This window comes from Dendroctonus ponderosae, unplaced genomic scaffold (genome assembly GCF_020466585.1).
Source record: "Dendroctonus ponderosae isolate FM_Combo_2020 unplaced genomic scaffold, Dpon_F_20191213v2 Dpon_F_20191213_4, whole genome shotgun sequence".
Taxonomy (NCBI): Eukaryota; Metazoa; Arthropoda; class Insecta; order Coleoptera; family Curculionidae; genus Dendroctonus; species Dendroctonus ponderosae.
The window spans coordinates 4083076-4105248 of NW_026018611.1; the positions used below are offsets into that span (position 1 = coordinate 4083076).

General features: G+C 38.1%; 5 protein-coding genes and 1 long non-coding RNA gene across 10 annotated transcripts in view; 1 reads left to right on the forward strand and 5 right to left on the reverse strand.

Moving 5' to 3' along the window:
* Positions 1-713: 713 nt before the first annotated feature.
* LOC109544109 (transmembrane protease serine 9) lies at positions 714-4949 on the reverse strand. The gene is made up of 8 exons (XM_019914149.2): positions 4838-4949; positions 4555-4784; positions 4251-4501; positions 3869-4167; positions 1988-2098; positions 1435-1664; positions 1123-1373; positions 714-1064 (listed from the first exon to the last, which is right to left on the reverse strand). The coding sequence occupies exons 1-8, from the start codon at positions 4901-4903 to the stop codon at positions 763-765; spliced, it is 1740 nt and encodes a 579-aa protein (XP_019769708.2). The 5' UTR covers positions 4904-4949; the 3' UTR covers positions 714-762.
* Positions 4950-5837: 888 nt separating this feature from the next.
* LOC109544058 (vacuolar protein sorting-associated protein 33A) lies at positions 5838-8713 on the reverse strand. The gene is made up of 11 exons (XM_019914075.2): positions 8352-8713; positions 8144-8293; positions 7881-8088; positions 7709-7812; positions 7313-7650; positions 7059-7262; positions 6830-7006; positions 6665-6763; positions 6459-6615; positions 6116-6222; positions 5838-6060 (listed from the first exon to the last, which is right to left on the reverse strand). The coding sequence occupies exons 1-11, from the start codon at positions 8479-8481 to the stop codon at positions 5947-5949; spliced, it is 1788 nt and encodes a 595-aa protein (XP_019769634.2). The 5' UTR covers positions 8482-8713; the 3' UTR covers positions 5838-5946.
* A 333-nt stretch (positions 8714-9046) lies between these two features.
* Positions 9047-17975, reverse strand: LOC109544059 (ankyrin-1). 3 transcript variants are annotated; one of them, XM_019914078.2, is made up of 10 exons: positions 17579-17975; positions 12612-12722; positions 12393-12547; positions 12180-12334; positions 11951-12111; positions 11809-11889; positions 10934-11102; positions 10782-10873; positions 10568-10723; positions 9047-10512 (listed from the first exon to the last, which is right to left on the reverse strand). In XM_019914078.2, the coding sequence occupies exons 2-10, from the start codon at positions 12717-12719 to the stop codon at positions 10198-10200; spliced, it is 1392 nt and encodes a 463-aa protein (XP_019769637.1). In that variant the 5' UTR covers positions 12720-12722; positions 17579-17975; the 3' UTR covers positions 9047-10197. The 3 variants fall into 3 exon arrangements, with proteins under 3 accessions (XP_019769637.1, XP_019769635.2, XP_019769636.2); XM_019914076.2 differs by lacking the exon at positions 17579-17975 and adding an exon at positions 17217-17400; XM_019914077.2 differs by lacking the exon at positions 17579-17975 and adding an exon at positions 16897-17114.
* On the reverse strand, positions 15019-16888 carry LOC125504159. Its single transcript, XR_007281318.1, has 2 exons — positions 15954-16888; positions 15019-15758 (listed from the first exon to the last, which is right to left on the reverse strand). It is a non-coding gene; the product is annotated as an uncharacterized LOC125504159 (long non-coding RNA).
* Positions 17976-19852: 1877 nt separating the features above from the next.
* On the forward strand, positions 19853-21081 carry LOC109544100 (cytochrome c oxidase assembly factor 7 homolog). Its single transcript, XM_019914139.2, has 3 exons — positions 19853-20080; positions 20275-20558; positions 20610-21081. Exons 1-3 carry the CDS (start codon positions 19981-19983, stop codon positions 20961-20963), a joined length of 738 nt encoding a protein of 245 aa, XP_019769698.1. The 5' UTR covers positions 19853-19980; the 3' UTR covers positions 20964-21081.
* LOC109544101 (osmotic avoidance abnormal protein 3) overlaps positions 21005-22173 on the reverse strand; it is a gene marked incomplete at its 5' end in the record, with an annotated part of 9572 nt that continues 8403 nt past the window's right edge. Inside the window, 3 exon segments of one of the 3 annotated variants that reach the window (XM_048665712.1) lie at positions 21005-21433; positions 21494-21613; positions 21757-21886. In XM_048665712.1, the coding sequence (XP_048521669.1) occupies positions 21324-21433; positions 21494-21613; positions 21757-21886 (360 nt within the window). In that variant the 3' untranslated portion in view covers positions 21005-21323. 3 annotated transcript variants of the gene reach the window in all.

Here is a 22173-nt window from a genome sequence, read left to right on the forward strand (position 1 = left end):
CCCTCCCTGACTTTAAAGCTGGATCCGCCCCTGGACCCAGTGTCCTACAAAAGTGGACCAAAAATAACTGGCTAAATTTGGAAATTATTAAGCAAATGTCTATAAACACTTTCGACCTGCTTAAACATCCGCAGAAATCATCTGCCACTTTGAAAAATGTTTGAAAATTGCCTGACTACGAGTCAAAGCCGAAACTTTTTCCACATTTAAAACGCACTGTGCTTTTCAAATGCAGCCGAAAGTGAGTCTTTAGCTTCACTGCTTTCTGAGAGAATCAATGGCAAACTTAAGCCGGCATGAACAACTGCAAAATTTTAAAATCCGAGAAATAACCTGAGCTCTTAGAATCGGAAGTTTTCACCCAACTGGTTTTTAGTGAAATTTGAAAAAATCCTGAAAGTGATTCAAAATCGAAACGTTTTTCACTAATAGAGCACCCTTTTTCCTACAAAAGGGGAACAAAAATAACTTGCTTAATTTGCAGGTTCTTGAGCGAATAAAACGGTCTATAAAACTCCGAACTGCTTAAACATCCTCAAAAGTCACATGCGACTTTGGAAAACTCTTGAAAATTGCCTGATGATGACTAAAAATCAAAACGCCTAACTTTTACAGAATAGACCTTGCCTTATAAACTAGATACAAAAGAGGCTGGAGTACCTACTTAATCAACTAGCAATAAGTGAATGCACTCCACCAATGAACAACGCAAATTGTTATTAATCAAATATATTACAAATTATTTACAAAAAAAACAGTGTTTTATACACCGGAATTGGATGCAATCCAGTTTCTAAAGAAGGATACTCGGACAAATCCAGTTGGATGTCCAGCCGCACACTGTCTGGCTGCAAAAGAAGCGATTCCAACTTCAGCCCCGTTGATCACCAAGGGACCTCCAGAATCACCACTGCAGGCTCCACGGTTTCCTGCTCCTGAAGTGCAGAGGATTTGGGTGGTGATGATGCTTCCATAAGCGCTGGCACAAACAGCGTTGGTAATAACTGGCAATTGAACAGTTTTCAGCTCATTAGCGATGGTGGTACTGGCGTCGCTCGTTCTACCTGGAATATTTACGTAATGAAACTAAGGCTGCAAACGTATTTGTGTGAGTAAACGCACCCCAGCCAGAGAAAACGGCAGTAGATCCGGCAAACGTTCCAGAGTTAGCAGGGGCCAAGGCAATAGTAGAAATTCCAGTTTGTCCAACCGGAATATTAGCAGTTCTGAGGACAGCAATGTCGTTTTGCAGAGTACTGGCGGTCCATCCTGTGTGCACAACACGGGCATTGGCAGCAAGTCTGACCTGAGTTGGCTCATTCACGGTGGTTCTTGGATTGTGAGCGCCAAGGATCACTTGGACGGAAGAAGCTCTGGAAACATTCTCTCAGTGTTTGCAGTCGCTACTATGCAAGAAAGTTGGCCAAATCTTACGTGTCAACGCAATGAGCAGCAGTCAATACCCAGAGGTTGCTGATAATGGAACCTCCGCAGAAACCGGAGTTGTTGATGATGAGGGCAGCTTGATAGGGGAAGGCGCCTCTGGCAGCCACGTTTCCATTGATCACTCTTAGTCCCGCTTGAGGAGGCACATATTCAGCTGGCCCAATTGGCTCTACAAATAGATCTAGACCTTTGATGTTGTCCCAGTCATAGCCAAATTCCTATGGAGGGAAAAAACGTGTAAGATGGAAAGAATTGGGGAAAACTTAAGCGTTTATCCATGGCTCATGATCCATAATTATGGGAATGGGTCTAGTTAATTGTAATGGAGCTTATGTGTCCCAAGGGTTCAATTTCACACCTGAAGGAGTAAGAGGAGTAAAATGAACACAAAAAACAGAGGTTTTATAGAGAAAGGTAGTAATTAATCCATCTACTTAAGCATGTCTTCAATAATAGTCCTCGGGATAAAGTACAGTGCAACACGCGCCTCTTACGGTCATTATTCTTTAATTATTATACTATTATATGTATACACAGTTACCTCTAAGGTTTCAGTTGCAGCAACTGCACCAATTAGGGAGACCAAAGCGAACAGAGCAATTTTCATCTTGGCATCAAACTTAACTGGTTTAAGTCGAAAATGTCCGTTCTTTTATACGGGAAGCGTAGAAAATGGCTAATCCGTCTTTTTTATATATATCAGATTAAAACTGTTTTATTTATGGCTCATCCATCACGTTTATCTTTTAATCCGTTTTGTTTTTTGTTGTACAAGGCCAGAATGACGTTTTAATTAATATATTGTTGCGTTATTATTTTTTCCAATTTTTAAAAAGGCGAATTTAGCAAAACAAGAGAATTCTAGAGGTTTTCAGATTCACTAAACAAAGTGTGCGTAGAATGTGCAAATAATTTTCTCCAAATTCATCAGATCATCCAGCTATCGCCATATAAAGAAAATGGAGAACATCGAGTTTTGCTTATAGCTGGAAAACTTAACACGCAATTGACAATTTTGAATTTCGTCCTTTAGTGTAGCAGGAAAAACATTGAGGATGAACGGCGTATTTTTTCCTGTCTTCGTTAGTTATTGAGATTATCATTAAAACCATCGAAATTTGCCCACCCTGTATATTACTTGCGACAAAAAATTTGCAACACTTGCAAAAATATATGCAAATTTCGAAATTATATTAGTCGCAAGAAGGATTTAGCCAAAGGAAAGGAACATAGATTGTGTGGGGTTTTTGTTATGTGTTTTGTAAACATGCCTGTGTCAACTTGAGAGTAAATCGAATTTCAAACCCCCTCTAATTCATTTACTTTTGTCGTCCGTATTGTTTTCAGTTTGTATCTAAGTTTAGTTTCTAGTTTCAATTATTTGTTATTTTGAAAATAATTTAAGTGGAATGAAAAATGGCACCCCATTTTTCAAAAATTTATCATGAATAAACGTGAACTTAATTCGCTGAAACTGTTGCGCTAAACTGCTTTTCTTGGCTAGTTTTACGTTGATGGAATTCTAATTTTAACCAAGGTTTTGGATTAAGAAAATCGTGCATCCGTTGAGCCGAAAAATGTTTTTTTGTATCGTATTACAGTTTGAGTTTTTGATGATTTCAAATGATGGCAATGATCAACATGATCAAATGGCTTCTTCTATTAGGTAAAAATGTTGATTGTTGTAAAAAAAATGACGTCTTCTCATATGGATGGCTAAATTTCTTTCTTCTTATTTTTTTTTATTTTGGGGGAATGATGCGAGGGTTTTTAATGCAACTCGATAGATTTGATGATGCAACCGAGTTCATCCGCTTTGGGCAAGTGGTTAATTCTTGAGTGTCTTGGTACAAAAATGTCCAGAACTGTTTTCTGCTGCAAGATTTTACCAATAGCACAAAAAAGATGAACAGGGCATAAACTCTACAAAAAACAGTTGTTTCGGAATAAAAAAATCTGGTAGTTTTTGTTCCGATACACTCAAGATTCACCGCTTGCCCAAAGCGGATCAACACAGTTAGGTCCGACTCGACAATTTTTATTTGTAAAAAAAATTGGTTATATTCCAGACAACTGGAACAGCTAAAGTACTTCAGCTGTATACTCCGCGTTGCAAAATACAACTTTTAAGACTAGATAGAATTTTGCTTCCATTTGGTAGTGAAATGCTGTACAAAGATTTGATCCAATCTTTCGAAATACTATTGAAGATCATTTACCAGATCGATTTTTCAAAGTTAGCATACAAGAGCTTATGGAAAATGTTGGGGTCACTTACCTACGGCCGATCTTACCAAAATGAGCCTTCAACTTAAACGAAGAAACGACATGGTGGATAAAAACGATCTACTTAAATCAAATGCATTTATTAGCTGAAGGGTTTTACAAAGTTCAAGATATTCTCATAGCGAATTGTCGATTAGACGCCAGAGTTGGAGGTGATCCATGCTCTGAAGGCGGAAACTCTAGCGTAGGCAGTTGGGTTTCCGGCAGCGCAAAGTCTGGATCCGAAGGAGACAACACCAACTTCAACACCGCTTACAACCAATGGGCCACCAGAGTCACCATTGCAAGCTCCACGGTTGCCGGCTCCCGAAGTACAGATGATTTGATTGGTGATGATGGTTCCGTAGGAGTTAGCACACACGGCGTTGGTGATGATGGGCAATTGAACGGTCCTCAATTCAGCGGCGATGGAGTTGCTGGCATCACTGGTTCTGCCTAGAAAGTTCAATTTTTCCTTTAGGCTGTGGCCAACAGGAACCAAACGGCTTTGAAGCGGGTTCAGTAATAATGATCTTTACCCCATCCGGAGAGAACAGCGGTGGATCCAGCGAAAGTTCCAGAGGAGGCTGGAGCCAAAGAGACAGAGGAAATTCCGGAGGAACCAACTGGGATGGAGGCGGCCCTAAGAAGAGCGATGTCGTTTTGCATGGTGTTTCCGTTCCATCCGGTGTGAACCACACGGGCGTTTGCGACAACACGAACCTGAGTGGGTTCGTTCACTGTGGTGGATGGGTTGTGAGCACCAAGAATCAATTGAACAGAGCTGGCGCTGTAAACTCGCTTCCATTAGTCTACTCCAACACTACGTGGCCTGCAACTTACGTGTCAACACAGTGAGCAGCAGTCAGAACCCATTGGTTGCTGATGATGGAACCACCGCAGAAACCAGAGTTGTTGATGATGAGGGCAGCTTGGTAAGGGAAGGCATTACGTGCAGCAACGTTTCCACCGATGATTCTAAGTCCGGCTTGGGGAGGAACGTATTCAGCGGGCCCGATAGGTTCTACGAAGATATCGAGACTTTTGATGTTGTCCCAGTCATATCCCAACTCCTAGTAGAAAAAATCTCACTATTATCCATAAAATCGCAAAAATGATGACTTACCTCGACCTCTTCGGCAGAGACGAAGGTACTGAGCAAACAAACAAAGGCAAATACGGCGAATTTCATCTTGGTACTCTTTGAAGCAAGCTACCAGAATGCTTTTTGCTGCGAATAGCAGTGGCTTTTATATGAAACAAACGATGACACAAATAATTCGTGTTTAAATGATGACCGTCTGATTTATTGATAATCCTTCGATTTATTAATTTGGATTAAGCCGCGGACACTTTTGCTAATCAGAGGGTTTACGGATCCCTACAAGTTATGTTTTTAAGTGCCGCCTGATAACGGCAGTTTCTATCATATGAGTAGTAAATAATAAGAAAATAATGCACAGGAATAAACACTGGCAAAAAATGCAATCCTTACAAAAAGCTACTGGGTTGACGAACACGCAGAAAAAGGTTGAGTGAATTTCTCGAAGATACTCGCTCTTGAAGACGCAGAAGCAGTGTGTTAAGGTAGTGAAACGGTCATTTGGGAAACTTGTAACAACATCGAGCATGATAAATTGTACCATTTTTAGTCTCCCGCTTAACATGAGTAAAACTTCCGACGCAATATATTTAAAATTAGATTAGAGTCAAGTATCTACTTAAGGAAGATTTACCTACGCTTTTTTGTTTGAAAGGGGATCATCACCCCATCGTATTTAATATTTAATTAAGTTGGGAAATATGAATAACTTCAAATTAAACAGTGCAATGAATGTTTGAATATTTTAGCATGATCTAAGTAATTATGTGACATATTTATCATTAACACAACATGCTTATGTGGATTAAAATTTGATGCGACGTAAATCAAATCTATCGAAACATGTCTAATTCCATAGTAATCCCTACATCAATGTGAAAAAAATATGGTTTACGGTTTAGTTAATGCAACGATGACGGATAAGGAAATTATCAACGGTGGATTTAGCAAATTTATCGTGGAAAAGATAATTGGATAGGTAAAACAGATATTTGAGTTTTTAAATCACTTAATGCGTCCATCATCCAAGGCGTAGATAAGTTTAATTTTCGGTAACTGCACAATCTTTTTCTTATACAAAAGTGCTCTTAAACAATAAATAATATGAACAAGTTGGAATAATACAAGAATATTTAAGCTTCTATTATAGACTTAAGGAAGGTGTTTCCATTGATCAATTTTGTCGTTGCTATCACAAATTCCACGTTGGAGTCTTCTTGTTGAGAGAGGAACCTTAACGCTGATATCTGGAAAAGATCACAATATCACAGTTTTCACAAGGTTTGGTGGAAATGGTCTCACCTCCGCAAACGTGCAACCACCGATAAAGAAAACTAGCACCACTTTTGGACTATCTACGTTCTGGATTACATTTGAAGGAATTGTTGGCGATTCATCCAATGTAGGACCTGGATAAAACAAATTCACTTAAAATGGAAGTTTTCGTAAGCTGGAAGTTGGAAGTTTTCTTTAAACCGTCCTGAATTCTATATGGTCTCGGTATAGTAAATGGCCTCAAAATAGACTTTCACACCAAATAGTGTTCTCGCTTTAAAAAATTCTTCATAGACTCGCGGTTTTCATTAAACATTTTTTTAGTTTACACGCATATTCTGGTTTGAACTAGGCCACACATTCGCATTACCTGGCAAAAGCCCTAAAACATCGTGCAGTTGCTTCCAGCCCCCAGTTTTCGTTACTTGTTCCGCTAAGCGTACACTTAGAGGGGCATAAATGCTGTGCACATAGCAAATATCCGTGGGATTTATCTCCGAAACATCCTCCATAACCAGGCGAAGCGTCTGCAAATTACTCAATAAAATCAGCAATAAAACAAATCCAGAAAATTACTTTTCTTAGAACGGTGTATTGCCTAGTACCCGACTGCAGTTTGAGCATCCCAACTTTTTCCAGCTTTGTTATGGCTAGAAGTGCTTGCAACCCGTATACCTGGAAATATGCTTTTATTGCAGCGAATGGATGGAATATGTTTGAGCGGATGATATTCGTGCTTACCTGCACTAATTCTCGTTTATAACCGTCTAAAACCTTCGGCTTGAGTCCAGATGAGCAAATGCACTGCAGGCAAATCAGTCTCAGCACTTTAATCATGGGTTTTCCTTGTGCCATCAGCTCCTCAATATAGGGACTGGGTTTATCTACCTCAAAGCAGCTCAAAAACTCTTGTTCAGCCTAGAAATTTCAGTTAAGCTTCGCTATTGCGATTTCGTTTGTACAATATCACCTTCAAAGTATCAAAAAAATCATCCCGATCCGTGTATTCCTTGATACATTCAGCAATCGAAGTATGAGTGGCGAGTTGTTTCTTTTTCGTCAACATTTGGGGCAATCTTTGCACGTAAAGTTTCATTTCCTTGACCGATTTATCCTGAGCGTTCTCCATTTGGGATGCCACGCTTTTGGCTTGCTTGGCCAAATATATTGTGACCTATTAAATAAAACATTTGCATTTTTTTTTGAAGAATTAGAGCCACTTACAGCATTAAAGCTTTTGTCTCTGATATCGGAAAACAGTTTATCTGCTGAGTTTAAAATCACTTGCTTCTTGTCCTCAGACAATGACTCTGTGGTTCGTTCTTCGGTGCTTAGGAAGTTGTCTATGGGGAAATTGGCGGTCGCGTTGTTGATACCAAAAATTTCATCAATTAAACCCTCGTAAGTCAATTGAGTTGCTAGCGGTGTGATCAAATCCACTGATCGATCAATTAGCAAGATTTGATCAATGCATGAGGTTTGATTGGATTTTGTGTCCTCAGAGCTTCTCTGTTCCCTTTGGAGGCGAGTCACCAAGTCCCACACTTGCTTTGCGGCCACTCCTAGTGGAAAACATTACCCAAAATAAATAGGTAAAAGTGTGATAAATGTGAACCGTACCTTTGCCCCAAACTCTTGGAATCGGACCATACAATTTCTGCAGGAATATAATGGCTTGAGCGGTTTGGTAAATATACGTTGGGTCATTTTCTATTGTATATTCCCTATAAAAAAACAACGAAAATCCCCAAAAATAGTTGTGTTTCAGATAATTGATTTGACGACTGTTCACCTAAAAACTTCCGGAATTTCCATTGAAACAACATCAGAATCAAAAGGAATAAGCTGGCACTTGAACTCCTCAATGAAAATCATATTGCCATAAACGCCTTGATGTTTTAAAGCCTCTTCACACAGCAGGCTCTTTTTCGGTACAAAGAACAAGTGATATTCCTTTTTACAGTTGTGCTTGCCTTTGGCGTCGTCTTTCACGTTTCGCGCTAGAATGGGGGACGTGCGTGAAGCAAACCATCGGGAATATTTATTAACAGTTACCAATATARTCCATTAGATGAAGCTTTGGCCTAGCAATAAAAATTATATGATCTACATCTGTTTCAGGTAATGGTATGGGCCGCAAGGGGTACATTTTCCTGACRGAATGTTCTCGCAGCTTGATGTACTCTGCGATTAAGCCCACAGGCCCTGAAGAGATTGGTGGATATACCCATAAAGCCGACTAAAGCCTCGGCTGAATATATACCTGCTAAAGAGCTATCCCAGACAATCGCTTTGGTTCCAGGGCATTTTTCTAACAGCTCCACTAAATTGCCCCAAGCAGCAGCTTGCAGCAACGATATGTCCACTCTGCCTCCTTGCAGATGGGCAGCCATTTCAACTCTTGGCACGTGTTTAAGGTAAGGGCGTTTAAACAATCCAGTTATATTTAAATTAAATTAATAAGAAAAACTCCTTCAAAACAATCAATGTTTGTTTATGTTTGGTTGTCAACATCAGCTGAGCGGAGCTTGGACCATGTACTTGCTAGAAGCGCAAGCCAGTTTATTCAAACCTTCATACTCTGCTTAAAAGATCAGGGCTGCACGTTTTTTGCCCAACAAGTTTTCTTAGCGGTATTTTTTGCAAAAATGCGGTTTTTCACCATTTTCAGCTCATTAAATTGACTACTTCTCCATAAGAAAAGAGCGAACGCCATCATAGTTTGCACTCCAACATGTTGCCAAATTTCTATGAAAGTAGCAAATCCTATGTCGAAGCATTTTCATTTTGGGAGAGATAGTGAGTTAACATTATTGAAAAGAAAAAAAAACAGTTAACTAATCTATCTGATACTATTAAAAACCAACTAAAGCTAAACAAGTTAACTGAAACTTTTTTGCTCATTTGCTGTATTTGCTCAAAGGTTTAGATACGATGCGAACAAAGAAAACACTAAAATTGTTTATTTTACAATTTATTTCGTCAGTACAAATATACAAAGAGTATGGATAGAAATATATAAAACTACCATAGAAAAAATTAAAACTAAATGAATAATACCAATTAAGAGGAATTATCAGGTTCCTTCTATGAATGTTCGTTGTGACTGCTTTGAAGCTGCAAGAGTTTTCTTCAAAAAATTTAATTTTATTTTGTAGATGACCACTTAAAAAAAATTAAAATACGTTAGTTTCATCAGGGATATTATAAAAACGATACATACGTTCCGTTAGTACACAACCAAAATAAATACTATAACTTATTATTCTGTGTAAACAATCCCATTTTGGCTTACCTAATAACTAATATTGTTATTTTAAGACATTCTCTATGGGTTATTTCGAGGATCTTTGTTTTGGTGCATTTTTAGAGCGGCAGTGAGTGATTCAGTCATCAATAGCTGTTAATAGCTTTCAAGTATGCATGTGGTTACATAATGGCAGAATTTCAATTATAAGCGTGCTGCAAAAATATTTGTTAAGTAGGTAGTAAGCCAATGGAACGGCTGTTTGGCGATCGTTAAAATACGATTTTTATTTGCATTTTTCGGGAAAGATTACTCTTTAATTTGCGGTTGAATTAGGGGGTTCCAGAATAAGCAGGGCAAGAGAAAAAACGCGAGGAAAAGACATTAAAATTCTATGTTATCTTTGCTCTAAGTATGCATTAAAGAAGTATTAGGTCTGAAGCAGTTATTCAAGGTTGAGAAGCGCAAAAGTAAGCAAAGGCGAGAGTTATTGGAAACTTTAAAATTTAAAGCATTTAGTACTTATTCGGGGTAACTGTTAATATTGAATAAAATTACATTAAACGACTTTACATTCCTCTATGGGAAAACATTACATCGGCAAAAGTGTTAGTTTACAGTTAGTCCAAACATCGAAAGTGGCCATCTATCATCACAAGACCCCCAAAAGGCACAAACCTTTAGGCTTTTAGCCTAATGGGGGCCGCTGAATTACCTTTATACTTTACCAATAAAAATCTTAGAAACATAGTTTCTGTTACAAAAGTACAGGCTGTAAAGCCTGCGACCCAAACAAATCGTCGAAATAATCAAATTTATAAACCATCACAAATCGATCACCGTGATTCTGGCTGATCGTGACTCAGCTGTAGTCGAACAGAAGATATTTCTTCAAGCAGATGGGGATGTCGAACCCGCCTGCAATGTGCATGAGCCTCGACCCCATCAGTTTCCTCATGTATAATCGGATTTGCTTCTTCAGAGTTAGAGGATACTTTGCCAGGTCCAGGAGTTTGGTTTTCTGGCTATGCGTAACCACTTGGTTTCTTCTGATCATGCACGGGTCGAAAGCTTCGCACGCTTCAAGGAGAAGGAAAAATATCGACTCGTTCGAAACGACGTTGTGAAGGCAGTTCAGCATGCCTTCGGGGTCTCGAAATTGGGTCTTCATTACCACCTGATAGAAGAATGTTTATTGATAAGGAAAATTAACATTTGAACTAATCCCATACCCGTGATCCATATTTGATCAGCATATTAATGACTGCAAAACTGGGACACTCGTTGCTGGCTATGTACTCTACAAGAACAGGCCTCAGTTGCGAACTGTGATCGTATTCATCGGTGAATACTTTCAAGTTCGGATCAGCGCCAGCTTGCAAAAGCATCTGCAAATTTGCATTATTCACCATTCATTCCCACAGTCTTTGCAGATCATTCGCTTACCTTCAAGATATCAGACCTGTTCGGTATTCCTTCAGAAGAAGCTACATGTAAAGGCGATCCAATGATAGGGGAACTGCAGTTCACATTTGCTCCTGTGGAACCAAATTGCATGGAAGTTACACAATTTTTTCCTACTTCAGCTGGTCTGTTACCTGAGCGGATGAGCAGTTCAACTATTTTGGGATCTCCTTTCAAAATAGCCAAATCCAGGGGACTGGGCTTGCCCAGGTCAAAGTCTTCATCGTAATTCAGCTTGGCTCCTTGTTTGATCACGAGGTTGATGATGTCGGTGTTTCCAGATAGGACGGCATAGTGAAGAACCTGATTGTTAAGTACTGTTATAAGAGCTTTTGTTATATAAAGCTTTGTTATAATACAAAGCAGTGGACGGTTTCTCCATAAGTGCAACACAATTTTAACAGTCTGGAAGCAATTTTATTTTAGGATTAGTTGATCCAATGATTACAAGAACTTTATATAAAATCTGTGTTCTTCCGAAAGAAGTCTTTTAATGAAAGGCTCACTTTGATATTTTTTCCGTCCATATTTATGGAAGTGATACGAATTTCTCAAAATGTAAAAGGCTGAACGACGCTCCAATCGCATTAGCGTGCGATATTTGAAGATAATTAGGACAATTTTTGCTTTCTCGACGTTCTTTGCCTCCCGACAATCTTAAGAGTGTGCAGCCCCAAAGCTCTAAATTACTAAAAGTTTTAAGTAATTTTAAACTAATAAAAAATTGTGTCCCAACCCGACTGGATTTTGTGCATCGGAACCATATAATAAAACACAATTTAACAATGGGAGTGATTCCTCGACGTCGTCAATATCGTTTTAAACTTAGCCCGGATCGAGCCGATCAAAAGCATAAATAAAGTGCAGTTCGAATGCCAATCAATGGAGTAATTTTGTGTCTTAAAACGCTCCATTCACCTCCTGAATTCCAGTTTTGAATTACCTTTTTTGTAACGCTTTGTCCAAATTTTATGCAAATCACTAACCTACTTTCCATCGCCCTACTTACCGTTCTATAATCATGTCGTTGATCAGCGATGGCATTAACATCAGCTCCATGCTTCAACAGCAGAAGAACCGCTTCCATATTCTGCAAATCACCATAACATTCAAAGGTTGGAGGATTGTTTAAAAAAAAGTTATATTCATACGTTTGCCTGCCGAACCGCCTTCATCAGAGGTGTTAATCCTGATCTATCCCTACTGTCCGGGTTTGCGCCGAAAGTAAGCAACAGTTCCAAAAAGTCCAAGTCGCTGACCAAGTTGATTTCGGATCCAAAAAAGTAGCGCTTATTGGGGTCCGCTCCATGTTCTGGAACAATGATTTGGTGTTTTGAGCGTCGCTTAGACTCCTCGGACAGTTTCACTTTGGTTGCTTACCCAATAACAACCTAGCGATATCTTTGTGCTTATTCCTAATGGCCAGTCTTAAAGGTTCATCACAATGCGTAGTCTTCGGAAACTCATCCCTGGTGTCTGGCCGATAGTCAACTTTGGCTCCAGATTTCAGTAGGAGGCGCACAAATTCAGTGTAGCTGCAAAGAGCCAAAGTTAGAGCTTTTAAGCCTCGTTTGCTCGATGTGGCTGAGTTACCCATGTTCAGCACTTAGATGCAATGGACTGTATCCACATTCATCAGTTGCATTCACATCACTTCCTCTGGTAAGCAGCAGTTGAGCCGCCTCGTAGTATTTTTGCCAAATCGCGTAATGCAAGGGCATCAATCCTTGAGTCACTGGCTCATTCACCTACGAAAGTAATTCATTTTTACCTTCTGTGGATCGCTGGAAAATTAGCCGAAGAAATGCTTACCTTTGCGCCACATGCCAGTAAAATCCTTATCTCGTCTAGAGGCACCATGCGAATTATAGAATCTGCTAACTCCCTCTGCAGGGGATTGGCGATGCATTCTGTCGGCATGTTCTAGAATGGAAATGAGGACTAAATTTTCTGTATTCTCATACGTTCTACGGGTGGCGCTTTGGGAGTTTGAGGGTTATCAATGCAACTTCTGCAAATATTTATATTTGCTCCATAACTCCAAAAACACAGAGTTTTACTGAAGTTTCGCCTGCACCGAAAATAATGCTTTTACTTTTACTTTGTGTGGTCAAACAATGAGAAATTTCCTGTTTTAATTCTAAATTGGGCAATTTTTAAACATGCTTATAGCGTCTATCCCGTTTATTTTGCAAGTTAATATTCAGGCGGCTTCGAAAAATCAGAAGATGTTCGGATTTTACTGAAGTTTCTCCTACATGGAGAAGAGTGTTTCTATAGTTGTGCTACAAATATAAAGAATCTACTGCTTTTACTCTGATGTGGGCAATTTTCTCAACCTGACTCTGTAGAAGTCTACCTCGTTTGGTCTGCAAGTTGATATTCTGGCGGCTCTAAAAAATAAAAATTTCCGAGAATTTTGCTCAAATTTCACCAGCATCTAACCGCATCCTTCTACTTTCTGTGTTGAAAATATGAAAAATATGCTGTTTTTAGTCTGGAGTGGGCAATTTTCTAAACCTGACTGTGTAGATGTCCACCGCGCGCTTATTCAGCTAGTTGATATTCTGGCGGCTCTCAAAATTGCGGATGTATTCGGATTTTACTAAAATTTCGCCGGCATCGAGACGAACTCCTGTACTTTCTGTACTCAGAAAATTAAGGTTCTACTGATATTAGTTAGAAGTGGGTACATTTTTTTTAACCTGACCGTGTAGATGTTTGCCGCGTTTGTTTGGCAAGTTGATATTCGGGCAGCTCGAAAAATTGAGATGTTTCGATTTTTCTGAATTTTCGCCTGTGGCGAGAAGAATTGGCTTGTCTTGGTGCTCAAAATATTAACAATTTATTGCGGATAGTTAGAAGTGGGAAATTTTTTTAACCTGGCTGTGCAGATGTTTACCGCGTTTATTGTGCAAGTTGATTCTCGGGCAGCTCTGAAAAATCTAAAGTTTGCCCAGACTTTACTAGCATTTCACCTACATCTAGCCAAATGATTTTACTTTTTGCACTAAAAATACCAAGAATGTACTGCTTTCATTCGGAAGTGGGCAATTTTCTAAACCTGGCTGTGTATATGTTTAACGCGTTTATTTTGCAAGTTGATACTCGGGCGGCTCAGAAAAATTAGCAAATGTTTGAATTTTTCGCCTGCATCGATGCAAACGCTTCTGCTTTTCGTACTCAAAATATGAAAAATCTACTGCTTTCATTCTGAAGTGGGAAATTTTCAAAACCTGACTGAGTGGATGACTGCCGCGTGATAACAGAGAAAAAATAGACCGAGCTGATTTGAAAACGCAATGAATTCGAGGTGAGTAAGTGTTTTTAGCCGTTAGCTGCATTTGAATTAAATATTGAAACCGCCCAATTTACCGTGAAAGTTTTTAGCGTACTCCATCATCAGGCTGGTTTTGGCGAATTTTTCAAATTTGGGTAAACTTCAAGTCACGTTTTTGCAATTGTTGGAACTTTAAGTCAAGAAAGCGTTAAATATTTGCAATATTGTGTTACACAACGGCCAATTTGTTTTTTGTATCTTCTGTATAAGAAAGTGTCAAATTCCTGTCGCCAAAAGGGATTTTCGGACAATTTCTTGAATTTTGATTGTACGGAGAACAACAACAATTGTGTTGTCTGCAATTAGGTTCGTCTAAACGACAAAAGCTAGCAAATAGTCCCTTTTGATATTCAATAGGCAAATCGTTGATCTATAGGCTGTAGACGTTTCGAACCGTTGCCATCATCAGAGTGTTCTTGAAAAATTTCGAAACCTGGGCAAGTTGCATTTTTTCAACAAGTGTTTTATGCAATCGGTTTTGCGTAATTTGATTCATTCGTCTTGGAAATGTCTCTCAATCGCTCCCAGTTCTGGATTAAATTAGGAAAACTGAGATTTTTTAACACAGAAAATTCAGATTGATTAAAAACTTGGAAAAACTGCTCATATTTTGAAAAATTAACTAAGCCAAAGCCGGTAAAAGCTACAAGATTTCTTGATTCAATGCAAAAAAGGATCAGTTTCAATATTCTTCTTCTCGTTAGTGCAGAGTCAATATTCGAAAATATACCGGGTGGCCCAACTTTAATTGCAATCTATTAAACATGTTGAAATTGTGAATGAATTTGAAAAACAGACAAAAGTTGAATTCAAATCCATTTGAACTTGAAAGCTGAATCACCCTGTATATGGGCACCTGCCAGACACTTTATTTCTTCTAATCAGGTATTTCGACTAATTTAACGGTTTGTTTTTCCTTCTGACTGATGATGCGATTATCAAAAACCTAGACCTTGCAATCACGTTAAAAATAGACAGCGAAAAAACATTTTCGACGCTTTCCAGAAGGCCGACCGCCTAAACAGCTGATAATTATGTTTGCCAACAAACCATTAAAGTTCTGAAATAGAACGATATTTTTCGAAAACCCAAAAAGTTAATTAGGACAATTTATCTAGTATGAAAAAGCATTAGCCCCCAGTGGCTTTAAGCTGTTTTCGGCTTCAATTGTTCCCGATGATTCCTTTTAGGACTGGCAATTAAGAGAAAATTACGAATTTGAAATTTCCCAGAATGTTTTTCTATAAATATAATTTTTAGAACGCTACCACGTGAGGCCAGTGATCTTTCATTAGTGTCCTACCAACAAAGACAAGTGTTAAGGTAATTGACCGCTCGTAGATTTTTTTGCTAATCACCAAACTTGAAGGAAAAGTGCTTTTAAGCTATGAGCTATTAAGAGATAATTGTTTTATAGAATTGAGGTGCTGGCAGGTTTCCTTGATCCACGCACTTACCTGAAGTCTCCAAAAATAAACCGGAAAATTCGTGAAAACCCCTTTTCAAATATTGGCAGTCTCATTGATGGTAGTAATATTTAAAAATACATTTTTAAAATTCACGAATAGATATTATTTCACCACATTGTTAATCCTACGCTACTTCCGCCCCATTCATTTCTAAAATTATGCAGAACGTTTTTAAGATCAAGTTCGGTTTTGCTACCAAAAGCCAAAAATGCAGAATAATGGCACGGAACGCCATGTAAAATACTGGCAAAAAACAGGTTTCGGAAGTGTTATTTTCAGGCTAAACCCAGCTGATGATAATTATTCAAACCGATGTGGGAAGCGAATTTTCCATAAAGTACTCACGTAAACTTTGGATAAATAGAAATAGTGATGGTAAGACACGAACGTGAACAAGCCCCGATTTTCAACTAGTCGATTCATTGAAACCGCTCAACTTACTGAAGTGGAACTTGATTGTTAATTAATAAAAATCGGTGGGTCTGAAGGTTGTTGGCGTAAATTATAGCATTTAGATAAAGTTCAGACTCGATGTCACCGAAGTACGTGTTACATTATCCCGATAATATCTGAAAATCATCTGCCAATAGCGGTTTTCCAAGCCAATCAACAAGTGATGTTGGCCTAATATTAGCAACTCTAATAAACTAGAATATATTTTTTAGTCTCTGTTTAAGTTTTCCTTTAAATTTAAGTGCTTGCGGCTTCAACCTTTCCGGAGCCTGAGTTGCCTTTGTATGAAATTAAGTCGAAACAGTCCTTGAGGAACACTTTTTCATACAATTATTTCAGTCAGTGTGAAATGCGGAATTTCCGATACTGTAAACTAACTTGGATTGATTTTCAATTCAATTTTCTCATTGCGCTCGGAAACGTTTTCTTCCAGTTAGCTCAGAAAATCAGGAGTTTTGAAACCAAAATCTGATTTTATTCGGAAAGACAAGATTAGATAAATTTATTTATCTTGAATAAGCATCTGTGAAAGTTTCCGAAAAGTTGCTTAGCTTGGAATTTTATAAAATTAAATTGTTCTGATTGATGACTGATGTGAACAACCGTTTGAAACTAAGACATGCGAAAATAATGATGAATTCCGAAAAATCAAAGTGCGGAACGTGTTTTCTTCTAGGAACGATTTCAATCAAGATTATTTCAGAAAAATTAACGATTTTTCCCGAAAATTTGTTAAAGACTTTCTTCAGTTAGAAAAAATCTGCCTCAGCCTTTTTTAGTTCAATAATAGCAACTAATATAAAATTTAACCGGTAGGAACATCTCGGTGACTTACCCGATTCGATGGATTAGGCGGATAATAGCAAAAAATGCACATTTCACTTTGCAACTAATCAAAAAAACAGCAATAAATGCGCACTAGTTTCCCCCAAACAACCGTTTTGAATTTATTTTATTCTTGTCAATGAAGAATCACTTTCTACGTCTCCAACTGTGAGTCACTTCCGTGTTTCCTCTACTTCATCTGTAGACTCTTTGACAAATTTATCAGCTTGCTGATACAATGATGCGGAACATATTTATAGTTTTTGGCATAGAACCGACCAGTCATACGCTCAGATCTTTGTTTTCAACAAAAATAAAAACAATATTTACCTTGTGTGGGCTTTTGTCCACCAGAATGCAAATGAACAATGCAACGCGTGCACGGTGAAAAATGCTCAATCACATGAGTTTTGGTGTATTAAAATCTTCAACCGTTGGGGGAGGAGGAAACATGCCATGCGGCGCGCTGTATAAGTAGAGGATGAGTCTTTTGAGTGGCAACATTTAGTGCAAGAGCTTATTTGGCAAAACCCTGGAAGGTGAAGTGGAAAAAACGTCCGGAATACTCGGTTGACTTTTGGATAAACTGCAGCAATTTTGAATTCGATTGGGTTCAATTGTAGCGTTGCACTTATACCATATGGAATTTATTAAGTGTTACATAAATGTTGTTAGGTGGACTCTGGACATACCTTTGTTGCTGGTGGAACCGGAGTCACTGAACTTCAATGTTTCACAACTTTCCTCCCCTAATCAGCTAATAGTAGGAACTTTTTTGTTTCGCCGTAAACACTATGGAAAACAACGCAGTACACCAAGCTGGACTAAAATCCAATGCGGAATCCACTCTGGCACCGATCAGTGTGCTTTCTACGTCAAACTACGTGCAAAAATTACCAAGAGTCTATTTATACTCAGGATTTTTCGCCTCGAACGTCCGAATTTTCCTAACACATGCTATTTATCGTTGCCATCATAAGACGCTACTTTTTGGAAATACATTTTTGGCTTTTTCAAGCCCCATCAAACGCATACTTGGCAAAGACCGTATTTTCACATCGGGCACAAGCGAGTCTTTCAGAAACGGATCACTTTGCCAATACTTTAAACACTAATTTGAATGTTTATTTGGCCGCTTAATCTTCCATCCGACTCGAAGGACCACGAGAACGTATGTTGCGCAAATCTGTGGGTTTTGTGTTCGGTTCACACTTAAAGGGTTCTAAATAACTTGCACTCATTTTTTGCTAAATATTTTGTTCTGTTTTTGCCTTTTATATATTTTTCAGTGCATTTTTTTGAGTGATGGTTGTGATAAATCAACTGCTCCGCTTCCTTTAGATTCATATTTGCTCAGAAGCGCTTTGAGAAACTTTAAGGCCGAATAAAAGCAAATGTAACTGAAGCCGCATCTCGGGGTTAAAACGCATTTAAATATAAATATATTGTTGAAATACTGTATAGATTGCCTTTGATTTTGGTCAGGCGCCCAGTGAGAAATAAACTTAGAAGTTTCTGATCTAAATGTGAACTGTTTCACAATAGTTAACAAAGAAATCTTTGTCAAGGACAATGCGGAAACAAGAACGCAATAAACTTGCAAAACCAACTAGATTAGCAGATGAAAAATGTTTGCGAGATTATTGGCAAAAGCTGTAAATGAAGGGAAGGTTTACAAAAGTCTAAATTACGAGTTGTTGAACTGTAAAATTTTGCCGGTCCTTTATGGAATTGGACTACTTGAATGTTATCTTTTCATTAATTTTATGTAATTCCAATTTATATAATAAATAATGCTTCTTTGAATATGTTAACAGTAAACATTTCAATTTTAAATTCTCGCATATTGTTACAGACCGAATCATTATTTGGCGATTTTTGGCGCTTTTCCAAATACGAAGTTTCCTTTCTTTCAAAATGCATGCCCAGTTCGTCTGTATGTACAATATTAGCAAATGCACGAGGTTTCTACCTTGACTGCCTCTTAGGGTTCAAGGCTTCCAGAGATTTTCTACATTAATAGCCCATTTATCTTTGTGTTGTCTTCTTAGAAACTAAAGTGCAGTCACTTCAAGGATAGATAAAATTTAGGTTTAATTACACAAACTTTGGAACAAGGGATTGGAAAATCCATCTAACATATTGAATAAATTCGATTTTCTAAAAAAACGCGCCCAAAAGAGATACATATTTACTATACATTAGACTCTCTCATCTTTCTTGGAACCTTTAAGTAGCATTATTTGCCGTTTTCGACTGGCGTGTTAATTTTCTTGTTGATGGCAATTTAAAGCTCATTTTTTGCGACCATGCGTTCATATATCACGGCAGACCGACTGTTTAATTGCGATTAATAAACTGGAGCAACAGAGTTTGCTGCGCAAAAAATTAACTCCTATAAACAAAATAAAAACGTTATTTTTAGTATGAAATGGAAGGAACGACCTAAAAATATTCGGCTGTTAATCGTTAATAAACAGACTGGTGTTAAATATACTTTATGCTGAAGCGCAGTGTTTTATGTTGGGATCAAAATATTATTGTCCTGCCGCGCTCTTGTCCAACGGCAGTCTGAATAAAAATTCTGAAAATTTTTTGTATGCATTATATAAGCTCTTATTACACACTAAACCGATGCTGCAATTTCATCAGTGACCTTTTAAATCGAAAATGACTGCATAGTAAGTTTTTCATAAAAAAAATTAAGAACTAATTGCTTAACAAAATGTATTTTTAAGCAATCAGCAATACAAAATTTTAAAAAGAATGGACATATCGTCAAATTAAACACTTAACTCTTACTGGAGTCATGAAATTTTTGAGCCACAACAAAAGCAAACTGAATAATTTATTCAAAAACTAAAGAAACAACAACTTTGTAAAGGAAACCCGTACTTTTGCCAAGAACCACGAGAGAAATGGCTTGCCCAGTTCCAGTCTCTGACCTTGTCTACAGCATGCGAGTCCAAGTTCCAAAAGACTGTTAGGTCTACTCGAACGATAGTTCTGATGAGTTAACATCTAGATGTCAAGAATTTTATTTTAACCTATAAATTAATTGTTTTATAAAGTTTTCAAATTTTAAAACAAGGAAATGGCTTATGATCTGAAATCTGAAAGTGAAGTGAAGGACTATATTAAAAATTTGGGAATTGAATACAGGTTTGGCTGCTACAGCGAAAAGAACCCCGAAGGTAAATAGCCTAGTTTTTAACCTCAATATTTCCCCATAGTTCTAGAAACTTTCAAAAGTGTTTGCCTGGAATGATTGCCCTCGCTTATCTCATCATTCATTGCCTTTTGCGAACATAACAAAACCCCATAATTTAGCATAATACTCTGATATTATTGATGAAATGCAAAGTTCTTCAAGTTTGTCACCCTTTAGTTTGTCACCTGCTGGCTGACTTTCTGGACGCAATTAAAAAAGACTTCGAAAAGGCAGCCAAAGTGTATAAAACCAACTGCGATGAGTATAAGTTTGGAAAAAGTTGCCTAAAATACGGAGCCTACTGTATAACGGGAAAAGGGGTGAAGAAAACCGACTACCCAGCAGCGTACAGTTATTTTGAGAAAGGGTGCAACTTGGACGAACCCTACGCCTGCTTTAATCAAGGCATACTATTGGTTACGAAAAATGAGTCCTTTGGACTCAATCAAGACATCAAAAAAGTGAGTAGCTGTTGAAAATCAGCCTCCACTCTCTAATCCTCATAATATTAGGGAGTAGGTTTGCTGGAGAAGGCCTGCAATTTCAAAAATGGAATGGCGTGCTATTACTTGTCGGGTTTGTACATAGCGGGGGCAAAAAATGGGAATAAAATCGGAGAAAAAGACGCGAAATCTGAATATGATGTACCTAAAAACATGGAGAAAGCCTTCAAGTTTGCTCTTGAGGGTTGCAACTTGGGAAACATGTATAGTTGTGCAAACTTAAGTCAGATGTACGCCAAAGGGGATGGGGTGGCTAAAAATGAGGAACTAGCGAAGAAGTACAAGGCGATGGCTCTGGACATGCAACATGAAGTTACAAAACACTCAGAAACATTAAAGTTTGGAATTGGAATAGACTCGTAACAGTAGCACAGTGGAAAGAATAAATTTCAACGATTATTGACTAGTTTTTCCGTGCATGCAAGATGAATGTATATAAGTTTGTTGTGACTATTTATTGTTATTACAGTTGTTTTAGTAAGTTGCGGTTAGTTTTATTTTTCGATGATTATCTCGTAGAAGCTCTACTATGAAAATTCAAACTCTGGTTTATTCATAAAATTCGCTTTTTGTAACAAAATATCACACATTTTACACACCGCTATTATAAACATCTTAGTAAAGTAACAATTACTCTTTATAACAGTTTACATATACATATTGAGGAACGTAATAAAATATATTTAGTTTTGATTCAGACGTAAGTCTAAATAGTTGAACTATTTAGAGCAGTTCCAAGGTGTTAAGGGTTTGTTTGCTGTTGGTTTTTCCAATGTCGGGCAATGCCTCCAGTCGAAACGGTTTTTTCAAGCTCTCCAAATTAAAGGGCGACCCTGAAACAAACCAGTTTCGTTTTAAAGGCGTTTTATTCTAATGTTTTGTTTTTTTTGTACCTGCTCCCGATGTCATCCAATTTCCTCCCATTCCCCTTGTGTTCGACCCGACAAAAGTCCTGCTTGGGGAGTCGAATTTTAAATTCTCAGTAGACCTAGTTTTGCTTTTCTTGACGAAATCTGGAAAAGGAGTGTGACCTTTCTCTCAGTAGATAATACGCATCTTTTTTTTGGCGTGAACAGTAAAGGCAAACCATTAGCTTATTCCGCTGCATTTTTTAGTAAGCTGAGGATTTGCCTTTATATGTCTGAGCCAAAGTTACCTCTCCAAACGTTTACTACTTTCTGAGTGTCGATCTTCCCACTGGATTGGCTCAGAAGTTCATTGGCGCGCTTCGTTGGCGGTTGAAAGTAACTAGAAATCAGATCGTCGGCTTCTGATTTTCCGGTTTTCTAAAAGCGGATACACGTTTGGTTACTTGAGTGAGGCGACAAATTTCCCAAATAGTTTGCCCGCAAAAATTACTTTGTCACCTGTTTCTAAACGCACTTTCGTTTGATTAAACTGTTTTTTTTTCTGGTGGTTTTGGCACATTTTCAACTGGGTAAGTGCGCGCTTTTGTTTCAAAGTAGCATTTCAAGCAAATATTTGGGACATTCGTCTAGATTCTAGAGGCAAGTTTTTTTGCACTTCCATCCATTCAACTACTACTAGACAAGGGCGGATCCAGGGGGGGGGG

What these genes read in the sequence shown, in the direction of transcription:
- LOC109544109 (XM_019914149.2), bottom strand. Translation starts at nt 4,903, where the DNA reads ATGAAATTCGCCGTATTTGCCTTTGTTTGTTTGCTCAGTACCTTCGTC. An exon ending in CGCTGTTCTCTCCGGATGGG is followed by an intron (nt 4,168 to 4,250) that starts GTAAAGATCATT and finishes TGAACTTTCTAG; the next exon opens with GCAGAACCAGTGATGCCAGC. An exon ending in TGCCGTTTTCTCTGGCTGGG is followed by an intron (nt 1,065 to 1,122) that starts GTGCGTTTACTC and finishes TAAATATTCCAG; the next exon opens with GTAGAACGAGCGACGCCAGT.
- LOC109544059 (XM_019914077.2), bottom strand. Translation starts at nt 16,938, where the DNA reads ATGTGCATTTTTTGCTATTATCCGCCTAATCCATCGAATCGG. An exon ending in AGGCGGTTCGGCAGGCAAAC is followed by an intron (nt 11,890 to 11,950) that starts GTATGAATATAA and finishes GGTGATTTGCAG; the next exon opens with AATATGGAAGCGGTTCTTCT. An exon ending in AACGACATGATTATAGAACG is followed by an intron (nt 11,103 to 11,808) that starts GTAAGTAGGGCG and finishes CTTAACAATCAG; the next exon opens with GTTCTTCACTATGCCGTCCT.
- LOC109544100 (XM_019914139.2), top strand. Translation starts at nt 19,981, where the DNA reads ATGGCTTATGATCTGAAATCTGAAAGTGAAGTGAAGGACTATATTAAA. An exon ending in CAGCGAAAAGAACCCCGAAG is followed by an intron (nt 20,081 to 20,274) that starts GTAAATAGCCTA and finishes GTCACCCTTTAG; the next exon opens with TTTGTCACCTGCTGGCTGAC. An exon ending in TCAATCAAGACATCAAAAAA is followed by an intron (nt 20,559 to 20,609) that starts GTGAGTAGCTGT and finishes TCATAATATTAG; the next exon opens with GGAGTAGGTTTGCTGGAGAA.